The 12154-nt window shown below is 32.9% G+C and overlaps 1 protein-coding gene across 1 annotated transcript in view; it reads left to right on the top strand.

The window, feature by feature from the left end:
- The window catches only part of LOC111703797 (uncharacterized), a 20563-nt gene extending 8419 nt beyond the window's left edge, over positions 1–12144 (top strand). The window contains exons 3-10 of the mRNA XM_023475861.1: positions 2290–2374; positions 2807–3111; positions 4864–5037; positions 5600–5730; positions 5821–6766; positions 6896–6951; positions 11261–11428; positions 12060–12144. Of these exons, the coding sequence (XP_023331629.1) occupies positions 2344–2374; positions 2807–3111; positions 4864–5037; positions 5600–5730; positions 5821–6766; positions 6896–6951; positions 11261–11428; positions 12060–12144 (1896 nt within the window). The 5' untranslated portion in view covers positions 2290–2343. The remainder of the gene's footprint in view (positions 1–2289; positions 2375–2806; positions 3112–4863; positions 5038–5599; positions 5731–5820; positions 6767–6895; positions 6952–11260; positions 11429–12059) is intronic.
- Positions 12145–12154: the final 10 nt, after the last annotated feature.

The raw sequence follows: 12154 nt of genomic DNA, 5'->3' as shown, positions 1-12154 counted from the left end.
AGGGCCCCCCCCCCCCTTCATCAAATGTGCCAACTCCACCATCCCCTTTATCATTATTTATTTTTTTATTATTTAAGGTTAGGTTTGGTTAAGACACTTTCTGGGCGGAGCGCTGCGGCTAGGACAGGCTAGGGGGCCAAGCGCTGGGGCCATGGATTAGGTTAAGTTAAGACACTTTCTAGACTGAGCGCTGTGGCTAGGACAGGCTAGGGGGCCGAGCGCTGCAGCCACATGTCTTACATATTTCCGAGAATTTTAAGAAAACGGGGCATTTGAGAAAATCTTAGTTTTGTCTATCCCCCGCCTCTCCAAATCAGCTGATGCCCCGGAGTCAAACCCCCCCCCCACTCCCTCTCTAGTTGGCGTCCCCAAGTAGTGTCTCTCTGTAGTCATATAATTCCATTATACCCAAAATTTCTTGAGAAAAATTCCAGAGAAATTCTCAGAATATCTCAAAACTTATTCTTTTATTTAAATCCCCTTAAAATCCGTAAACTTGGTGACCAAGTCCTAAGAATTTCTCAAAAATTTCCGGAGAAGTATTCCGGAGAAATTCTCAGGACTTTCTTGGGGTGAAATTCCAGAGAAATTCCCAGGAATTTCTCAAAACTAATTCTCCTATGTAATTCCCCTAAAAATCTGTAAACTTGGTGACCAAGTCCTAAAAATTTCTCAGGAATTTCCGGAGAAATTCTGAGGAATTTCAATGGGGAAAAATTCTGAAGAATTTCTCAGGAATTCTTGAAACTGTGATCCCCCCAAAATCTCTCATTTTTGGGACCAATTCTGGGGAATTTTTCGAGAATTTCTGAGGAATCATTTATGGGAAATGATTCTCGAGAAATTCCTTGGAAATTCTTCAAAGAAAGTCATCACAATTGGAGAATCTTGGGAAATTTCTCACTTTTGTTACCTGGCTATATTCTAGTACCATAATTCAGTAATTTTTCTTTGTAATTTATCAATTATCAATGTTTAGATTTCACTTAAAGTGAAAGGATGCATGCACTTAGCCCCCCCCCCCACACCATCCGGTTCTCTTTCTTAACTGTTTCCTGTAACAGAGAACACAATTTTACATAGAGCTGAAGGATGTTAGATTCTTAAACAGTCATAAAAGATTTTTAAACTTCACAAGAGAATTCAGTGCATTTTTTAATGAAATTATTTTTTTCTTAACAAGTAAAAATAATTTTTAAACCCAAATCTTGACTTCTAAATGATAAACTTTTAGAAAGAAAATTGAATCCAAACTTTCTTACTTTTTTTAAAATTTTTATGTCAAACAAGTTAAATATACATGGATGCACACACTCAAACTCTTATGGACACCTTATTCTAAAATTCTTTAAACATCCAAAACAGAGCGCAAATACAGCGCAATTTTACCCAATTTTAATGGTAAAAAAATAAAACTTAAATTCTTTTAAAAATTTCACTTTTTCAAAAACTTAAGGAAAACGCAATAATTCCATATCTGAAAGATATTTCACAAATAATTTAAATAGTGTTTAAGGTGATTACTCAAACTGAGTTTTTTACCAATTTTTATGCCTGAAATAAAATAATCACATATCCACAAATTCATGATATATTTACTTAGAGCTGGGTTATAAAACATTTTCTTTAGAAAAGTTAGATATTTACAATAAATTTGAAATATGTAGTTCCGCAGATTTTTGTTGTAATTGTGTCATTGGAGTCAAAATGATATGCGTTTACCCTGCTTAAGCAATGTGGATAGCTGGATTATGGTTTTTCAACATTACATTTAATGTTAATTAACGTTAAATATTGTTAATTAACATATAAATTTTAAGGCATATTTAACGCTAAAATATGGAATTCCACAGAATGTGCAAGCAAATTTGCATGGAATGGAGCATTTATGCACAGCCCTATAGTTGCATGTGATGTGCTGTGATAAGGGCAAATATGCTTAAAAGTTGTTTTGCTTGATATAATACAATATGCCCAAAAAAATGCTGAACAATTTTCATAACAATTTTTAATTGATATGTTACTTGGACAAATCTAAACGCTGTGAGAAAAGAATGAGTATTGGGCTCGGGGAATATTCAAATTAGTTTATGAATAATGGTCAAATGTAAACCTCCTCTTTCCCATTTCTTAAAAAATATTTTCTTTCGTAATTTTTAATTTTGTTTTGTTTTAATGTTGACTTAACACAACTTTCTATAAGAAATGTGTTGTCTGCTAATAAAAACAAGGAGATGTGAACAAATTCTCCTGTTCTTTTGAAAAAAATTTCTTACATTTATTTTTCAGAAAACTGATTTTTCACCTGTTAAGTCAAACCAGAGAATATTCTGTGTTACGAAAATGGATGTTGCCTCTCCTCTCCAATCTCAAGGTTTCCTCTTTCTTTCAGTTATTTTTTCTTTTAGGATAATGTTAACAGATAATATGAAGCTTTTCTTTCCTTTTCCTTCTTTTAGAATTGGAGGGAAATATTCTCATAACCTCTTTTGTTGAGATTTTAAATATTTTGCTTCCCAATCTCTTAATTTTGTATTTTTGTTTTTCTATATAATGAACAAAAAAACCACTTACTTAAAAAATATTTTATTTTGTGAAAATGATAAAAAATAATTTTTTACTTTTCCAAGAAAATTAAAAACTTGTAGCTTAAATTGTTCAGGTTTTCCATTTCTCCCTGTAAAGAGCAAGTTAAAGACTGAGAATTTACACAAAGTTGAAGAATTCTTTTTTATTTTAACTGTGAAATGAAACCCTGTGGACATCTAATCATTTTTTAGAACAATAATGGACCTGATATTTTTAGACAAGTTCCGAGAAAAGAGTTTCTTCAACCAGGTTCAAAGTTCTGAGACAAATTGTGTTAAAGATATCAGTTCCTTGCCTTCAAGCAACAAAGAAAATGAAAACCCTGAAGAAGCCCTTAAAGATGTGAGTATCCATTCTGAATCAACTGAAGAACTGAAGAAAGTAAGAAGCATTGAAGAAGAGTTAGAAAAAAGCATTGAAAAGGATAAAGAGATGGTTCTAACAGACTTAGAGTCAGAGATGGATCAAATGGATACAGAAGAATTAGAGAAAAAGATTGGTGGCGAAAAGGTTAATTTCCAGGTACAGTCAGTAGCAGATTTTCTTATTAGATATTGGCATTTTTACCAAGTGTTAGGTAAGATTAACTAAGTTTAATAGGCAGGAAAAGATGTTAGGGATAGGTTGGCTTTAAACTGAATATAAAAATGAAAAGAAAACGAAAGGGGGCTAAGATTGATTCAGAATTGCATAATAAATTAACCAGTACTTGAAAAATGATTTCTCACAGTAGTGTTTTATAAATATTTGTTTGTTATGCTCAGTGCACACACAGAAATATTTTTTTATGTTATTCACGCACCTCTGACTCTTCAGTCTTCAGTAAAAGTAAATTCAACCTAAAGTCTGAACGCGTCAACCTTGTTGCACTGGCTAGTACTATTGAGTGTCTTCTTTATTTACCCTATGTTCGGGCGATACAGTACAAACTAGGACCGGAAAGGTTGACCCCGCTCGGAAATTCAAACGTACTACGGCTGTCCGTGTATTAACATTAAGAGCATAAGTTAAATGTAAGTTTACCCTCAAACCTACCTATTAAGAATAAGTAATTGTTTTTTACATCTTTAATTATGCATTGTAGTATTGACAGTCCACATCTCCATTTACATAATACAAACTCTTCGCCTCCAACACCCCCTGTGCTCCTGATGATTTTGTTAAAAAAATTCTTTAGAAGTAGATGTTTCCAATCTGGTGGGTTGCCCTCATATCAAATGACAAACCCAGTCTTTTATTTATCATTTGGAGCTATTGATCATTTGATATAGAGCTATTGATGTATAACATATATCATACACATGCGATTTGACAAAAAATTCATTTGTGAAAAGTTAAAACATGTCAATTTTCTGCAGTTTCAAGATTCAACAAAAGACAGGTAATTATTGTTCTTTTTCTTAGTAAATATTTTTTTTTGCAAGAACCCTGATTTAAATGGAAAAGTTTTCTTTTTTGGTAAAATTTAGTATTAGTCATTAAATGTAGGATCATTGTATATAATATTTTTCTAAAAAATTAATGAATTTTAACTGTTTTTTTCTCTTTGCTAATTATGCTCAGCTTATTATGGATATGACAAAAAGGAATACTCAAAAGAGTTACTATGAACTAAAATTTTACAAAAAAATGCTACCTCTCTTGTCCTGTCTTTCTATTCTTTTAAATGAAATGGCTGAATTAAAAATATGTAATCCTATTTGGTTCCAAAGTTTTCTTGGGAGAGAATACTTTTGTCATAGCTTGAGGTCTATAGGGTGTATGGTAAGTAGAGAATATGATTACTTTTAATAAAATTTATTGATTTTGATAACAATAGTTTGTTTTCAATTAAAGACCAGCTAAAAACATACAAATTATTTAGATTTTTTTCAGGAAGAGTGCTTTTGCAGATATAAATCTATAAAGGGAGATAATTGCCTCTACAACCTCATAGGTTCAGCCCGCCCCTCATAATTTTGCTGAATAAAATGCTCTTGGTCAACCTCATACTAGGTACCCTAGACGGTCTGGTATGAGTTAACACTAGACAAGTAAATCCTTTGGCAGGTTTGGATCATACAACTATCAGGCTCATGTGCAATATCACAGCTGATTTATTAATGTTTGTAACCTGTTTTCATTATTTAATAAATATATATTTTTGTTGAAAAAAGAATGTTCCATATATTATAATATGTATTTATTTTTATAGCATAAAAATCTGTGTGTGCATTGTGCAAAGTATAGTAATGAACACTACCGTAAATAAGTTAGTTGAATTCTTTTACTTAGGAAAAATCTGACTCAACTTTTCCTCATGAGAAAAGCTATGCTGAAGGATTTACTGACAAACCTCAGTCTAAGGATGGTCCTGTACCTCAACCTAGTCCAGAGATACATAATGAGATTTGCCTTGAGGCAGTTGATGATAATGAATCAGATGTAGAGATGGAAGAGGAAGATGAGGAAACAGCAAATACTTTTTTTGGCCTTTAATCTTGTAAATCTCCCTCCAATTCTCCCACCCCTTCTTCCAGGGAAGTATTTTTATGGGAAATGATTGTTAAAGATAAAGGCCAAGGTCATCACCCTTTCTTACACTTTTACCTAGAAATTTATTTATTATCCTCAGAAAATCAGTTATTTTCCCCATTTCAGTGAAAAAATCCTAATTTTTTTTGGCCAATCTGTGCAAACATATTCCCAACTTCTTGGGAAAGAGAATTATTAATAATTAAAGGGGGAGGGGGGAATATTGATTTTCCAAGAAATTATACACCCCTCTGCAGCTTCTTCTGAAACATAGCAACCTCTTGGGATTATACTGTTCCAGGTTATGTCATGAGTTGATAGATGGACATTGGACAGTCTCGGAAAATTTCTATTTTTAAGAAGTGGGGTGGGGGGGGGGGGATTAAAGGCACACTGAATAAGAAATAACACTTACAATTTTTTATTTGTATATCTCAAATAAGATCTTAGAACTAAACTGTGGGCTATACAAATCGTAATATTTGCTGGTTAATAGGACAATGTAATGCCCCCAAGTAAAGCTGTTACCAAGGAATTAATGCTTAACCAAGAAGAAACAACACAGAAAGAAGCAGCGGATGCGATACTTGAAACTACCACCATAGATTGCAATGAAAGTGATTGCAGGTATTTAGTAAATGTTTAAAGATGATTTTTTAAATACATTCATTCATTTTTTGTTAAATAGAAGAAAAAATTATTTAAAAACTATTTTAGAATATTGTTAAATACAAGAAGATCTAAAAAGAGAACAACTGAAACTGTAGATGTTGATGCTGTTTCAAAAAAGAGGAAAGTTGACAGGAAACTAGCAAGTGGGGATTCTCAAGTCCCAAATGATTTAAAGAAGATAGTTAAAAAACTATCTCGAGAGAAATTGGAAGAGTTTTCTCTGGAACAGGTTACTAGATTGTTTAATCATGAAGCCAAGATTGCTGAGTTAAAAAGTAGAGATGACAAATGTAAGGGTGACATAGCATTTTGGAAGCAGCAAACTGAAACACTTAAAAAGCAGATTAAAGATCTTTCAAGTGTTGTCCGAAGGTATTTGATTGAATCAAGAACCAATACAAGTAGTAAAAAAACTGTAAAGCGTATAACAAGAAGTGTAGGACTACAAGTGATGCCTGGACAAGAACAAGCTAGGCCACAACTTAAGAGACCCGCTCTACCTGAGGACTCAAGACCAATGATTGTAAAGCATGCTGCTGGAGCTTCTCATCCCAAACTTAAAATTGCAGTACAAACAATTAATCCGGGAGTAAAAATCCATGAACCAAATATCAACAAACCCCAGTCAGCTAACGTTAAAGCCAAAGTCAACCTGTCTCCCAAAATTACTCCAGCACCCCAACCTGAGATAGTTGATCTGTCTGATGATGAAAGCCCTGCTCCTTCTGCCCATGTAGCTGTAGCTTCTAAGATTGACCGACCTTTACCTGGACATCCGCAAACAGTTGTTATTGTCAGAAATACAGTTCCAGAACCCAGGCACCCAGTACCTCTGCTTCCAAACTCCCCAAATCCTCACTTGCAGAATCTACCTCCAAGACCAATACTTAAAATTACTAAAGGAGCTCAGGGTGTGCGGTTAAGTTGGAACATGAACCTCAACATAAAAGATCAAGGACTCATCTCAAGTTACCAGATATATGCGTACCAGGTATCTATCATATTAGTAATTAAGTAAACAAATCAGGATTGTAATCCAGGATACGGGCAGGCCCGTAGTACACCTTAGCATTCTTTATTTGAGGGCTCACATCGAAAATAATAGTTTCCCTAATTTAAGGTGTTCCTCCTCCCGACCCCAGAATACATCCCTGCATCATGCTTTAAATATTCGTTGTAATCACTGTATCATACAAAACTGAGCAGATTTGGAATTCAACCATGTGTTGGGAAATATGCATCAAACACTGAAAGGAATTGACTAAAGTGGGCCAACTATGGAATAGGAAGAAAATTTTACTTTCTAAAATCGAGTTCTGCAGGATTTATGATTAATACAGCAATTGTGCAAATTGTACACACCTTTTTCACTAAACAGGTTGAATCTCAATTAAATTGAAATTTTTTTGTTAACATTAAATTAACATAAGATTGCTTAAGTCGTCTTCCTATTCCACAATTTTAAAGACCCGACTGTTAAGTGTATACCGACTAAAATTTTACCCTGAAATTTTGAAGAGGGTGTTCACAATAGTGTGAAAGGGCGCAAAGCAAATGAAAAATGGTTGAGTTACACAAGGGAGGGGGTGCAGAGCCCCGCAAACTGACCTCCAGAGCGTCTTGATTCGCAGAGTGGTCTCCAAGCCAACTTCTAGCCAATCAAAATCGTCTCCGATCCTCATGCTACGTCTGCCAGGCTCCCCAACTCTTTCTCACGTCCAGCAAATCGATTTCCAAAACCAAATACTTGGCTTTTACATTTTTTCATTTATTGACTTGAATTTAAGTTGTGCTTGAAGCTTCATAATTTTTCCAAGTTTTTGTTTACCACTGCCTGCATTCTAACTTTTCAGTCAAATTAATGATTTCTAACTTTTCAGTCAAATAAATGATTTTTTTTTAAAACAAGTACAGGGTTCCCAATAAGCATGGCAATTTATTGACGACTTCTATATCGTCTTTATTCCATGCAGGATTATTTCGTTAATATATTTTGTAATATCCCAGTCAAACATTTTACACCGAAAACTACCATAGTCTCGTGATTTCGAAAATGTGGTCTACCCTTTTTTTACCTTAAAATTAACAACTGGATAACAAGAAATTTGTCCAGATTCAAGTTTATCAAAAATCAACATAACGGTTTAAATGCTTAATAACTTAGTCAATTTTTAAGATACAAAGGAGGTTGACCACATTTGGAAACCACATTAGACTTTCAATCTTTTTTTTAATCAACTTTATGTCATTAATCAATAATTAAAAATAAAAGTCGTCTATCAACTCCGCATGTTTATTTGGACATCTTTTAGTTAAGAATTTAAAAAGCTGCGCTGTTTCCGTCTGAGATTGGTATCTGAAAAGATTTAAAGATCAACATGAATTTGTCAACTTTATCAAAAATAGTAAACTCTGTTTAAAATTTTACACTAATATTTTACCAAAATTTTAAACTAAAATATGCATGATATGTAGATGAACATGTTATGCCATTAAATGGTTTAGCTAAAAAGAAGAAACAAAATAATATTATCTATATTTAAATCACTATTATTTTGGTTCTCAGTGCTATAGAGTTTTTAAACAGAAATTTTCTCTTTATCAAGAAGGTTCGAGATATACAGAGAAAATTTAAGTTCAATGGTTATTTCTAGATATAATAAGTTTTCAGCAAAGCAAAAATAAAACGACGATTTCTTTTATCATTTTATAGCAAGTCAATAATAAAATTCACCATGAAGTATGATTATGAATGCATTGATAACTTGATAAGGTACACATGTATAAGTTTCATACATAGTTATAACTTAACCGCGGGTTCCCAATGGTAAAGTATAATTCCCGTTAATTCCCTGTAAGTTATATTGTAAATGATTATGATTTTAACTATCAACTTGTTGAATCAGTCATCAAATAGTCAAATAAAAACAATTTTTTAAAATTTCTTAATAGTTACTGGTGAAATAACGTTTGCACTAATGAAATTGATCAGACAAATGTACATTCGTATTAACGTTTATTTGGATTAGTACGTTTATTCGCACTATATAGTGCGAATGAACACTTAATTGTTGAATCAAACTAAAATCCGCGTGGAAGATTTCTTGAGGAAGTGGAGAACTATCTTTTTAAATTCTAGCGGAAATGATCGGAATTAGGCTAATTTTCTCAATTATAGCTCCATTGAAGATATTTTAGTGGGAATGAACAAAAAATCTTTAATTGTACATAAAGCTAAAAGTGTGGGCAAAAACAAAGTTATAAAAAATGAACCTATTTTAGTGCTAATGAACAAAAGTTAGTTTAATCGAACTAAAATCTTAAATTTTACCATTTTGCCCATAAATTATAATTCGTGCAATTGAACTTATTTTAGAAAAATTAACAAAAAAATGTTCAACCAAACTAAAATCTATACTTTCATCATTTGCACATTTACCTTAGCTAGAATTAGTACAAATGAACATATTTTATTGCAAATTGAACAAAAAATGTTCAATCAAAATTAAATCTAAAGTTTCACCATTATGCCCAAAAATTATGATTATTTAAGAAAAAAAATCATTAGATCGGTTCTACAAATTTTTGTTAAAAATGTTCCTTATTGCACTAATGCAGGATCAATTGCACTAATATTTACAGAAAAAACATTAGTCTGTTTAAACAAATTTTTTGTTGGAAATTTTTATTTGCACTGACGTTCAATTGCACTAATTAATTACCAAAAAAAATTAATTTGTTTTAACAAATATTTTAAGTATTCTAGATCAATATTGCACTATAGAGCATTTGTACTAAATATGGCGTGAAAATTCCTGGCGGGAAAATAAAACTTTACAGTCCAATTGAACACAGTAAAGCTCGATTTGTGTTAATTTGCACTATTGTTAAATCGTCATACAAACTTGTTTCTGATTAGCTGACTTTAGTGCAAATGTATGTTAGTTCAATCGGACATTAGTATAAAGCATCTAAATAATGGGATAAGGAAAAATCGTCTTCCTTGAAGTTTAAACACTTACGCGGCGCAAACTTTTAATTTGCGCTAATTTTTTGAATCACAACAAACTTTAGAAATTCCTTGAACTTCAGATACTGATACTTAGCGCTTATAATCAATTTAATTCCTGTTCATGATACATGGAAAACCCTCAATTATAATTTTTTCTCTTTACAACCCATCAATTAATATTTCTGTTATTAAGAGGCCAGGGTCATGTCAATTCTGTCAATTGATTTTTCCCTTATGATTTTTAGATTTGTGGCCGCATCGTCCGGCCCAAGAAATATATAGACCAGGAACCGCCATATCTAATGCGTCAATTTTGTGTACTGCAGTGGGAGGCAATCAAAACAAAGAATTCAGGGGTGGGGGGAAGGATACAAACATCGGCAGGAAGGGTTTAAACCTTGGGAGGAAGGATGTAAATCTTGGGAGGAAGGATGTAAACCTTGGAAGGAAGGATGTAAACCTTGGGAGGAAGGTTGTAAACCCTGGGAGGAAGGATGTAGATCTTGGGAGGAAGGATGTAAATCATGGGTGGTAGGATTTAAACCTTGGGAGGAAGGATGTAAACCTCGGGAGGAAGGATTTAAACCTTGGGAGGAAGGATTTAAACATTGAGATGAAAGGTTTTACATTTTAAAAGAAAGTTAAACCTCGGAAACAAGGATAAGTGGGAATCTTTTTACCTTGCTTCTCCTTTATAGTTGAACAAATCTCACTGAGCATGAATAAATTTTCCATATTGATCTGAAACCCAGAAATCATATTTAAATAAATAATTTGTATCCGCACTAACTTAATAAATTAACTAGTTTCTTTTGTTTTTGACTGTAACATCACTCTGTTTATCAGTGTTTAATCCTTTCTCTTCAACTGCTGTGGGGGCACTGGATTTGTTTACATTCCTCCCACAGTGTACAGTACAGAATTTGTGTATATCTGAGTTGGGCGTTCCTGGTCTATATATTTGTTGGTCCGGCCTAAAAAATGCCTGATTACAATTTAATTAAAAGTAATTTAGATGATAGAACTATAGTGATCATGCAATTCAAAAGAACAATATTTTCAAAAAAATAATTTAAAAGTGATTGGTTTGTTCATCTTCGATCTATCTATAATCTATATTTCTACTTTGTCTGGGTTGGTGTTTGTTTATTTATATCCAATAAACGTCTAAACGGCTGAACCGATTGGGCCCAAATTTTTGTGGGACCTCACGTGACCCCAGGGAAGGGTTTTGGATGATCAAATTTACAAAAACTTGCCGTGTCCGTCCCGGTATACGATTTTCAAGCTGAAAAGCCGACGTTATCGTAATTTTTATCATACAAAGGTTTCAATGGTTCTGTTGTGGATCGGACAAACCCATCTTTAAATGGAGGGTCACTTGAAATCACGTTTACAGTTCCATTCAATATGTCCTTATTTGATAATATCTAAGTCTTTTAGCAATATTTTTAAAATTTCATTTTGATTCAGGAAAATGGCCGAGTACCTAGCTTGCTGCAGATTTTCTGATGTGGGCCCTGAAACCTCCCTGGTTGGATCTGTGGGCCCTGACACCTCCACTAAGAAGTGTGATATATTGTTTAATTGTCATTGTGAAGGCATATTCCCAGATTCTGAAAATAATCTTGAATGCTGGAGGTAATTATCAAATAAAAGATTAAAGAACTGATTTAAATCTAGGAGGGGAAACAAAGGTCAAAACTTTTGAGGTGTGAATTTTGGGATCAAGCAGTAATCTGTAACTTTTGTCAAAAGATTAAATTAATTCCTCTTGGATCTCCTGTGGTCGGAATCCGGCAAGAATATTTAAAACAAGAAGTACAATATCCTGAAAATAAAAAGTTGTCTTAGTTAATATCAAAAACAATCATATGAACGTTATTTCACAGAGAAGTTTATTTAATAATTCATTTTTACTAAAAATTTGGAAAGCTATACTTTTTTATATTTTCCCGAATAACCATTTTCAACATTTTTCTCCATCAGTTTATATAATTTCGTAGAACTGACGTTTTTAAAGGGTTTTATTCGATGAATCGGGGAAATAGATTATTTTTAGGGGAAACCCAATGAATTATTGGTTATACTTGCAAAAAGAATGAAAAAAATTGCTTATGGATGTCCAATTTTTCATCTTCAAACATGACTTCTCGCACTGGGGGGGGGGGTAGTTCTGAATAATATAACCCCTGAAATTGATCATTCCTTTTACCTTATTTATACCTTTTAATTTTATTTAATCTTAATTTTGGTTATGAATGAATTTTAGATGTGGTTTCTTGTATCACGGGAGCTGTTATGAACTAGATCAGGAAGAAGTTTATTCAGATTTCTTCAATAAAGGTGTACATTAAGCAATAATAA

This window comes from Eurytemora carolleeae, unplaced genomic scaffold, assembly GCF_000591075.1.
Source record: "Eurytemora carolleeae unplaced genomic scaffold, Eaff_2.0 scaffold114, whole genome shotgun sequence".
In the NCBI taxonomy this organism is placed as follows: Eukaryota; Metazoa; Arthropoda; class Copepoda; order Calanoida; family Temoridae; genus Eurytemora; species Eurytemora carolleeae.
This window is presented reverse-complemented; position numbering and strand designations above follow the sequence as displayed.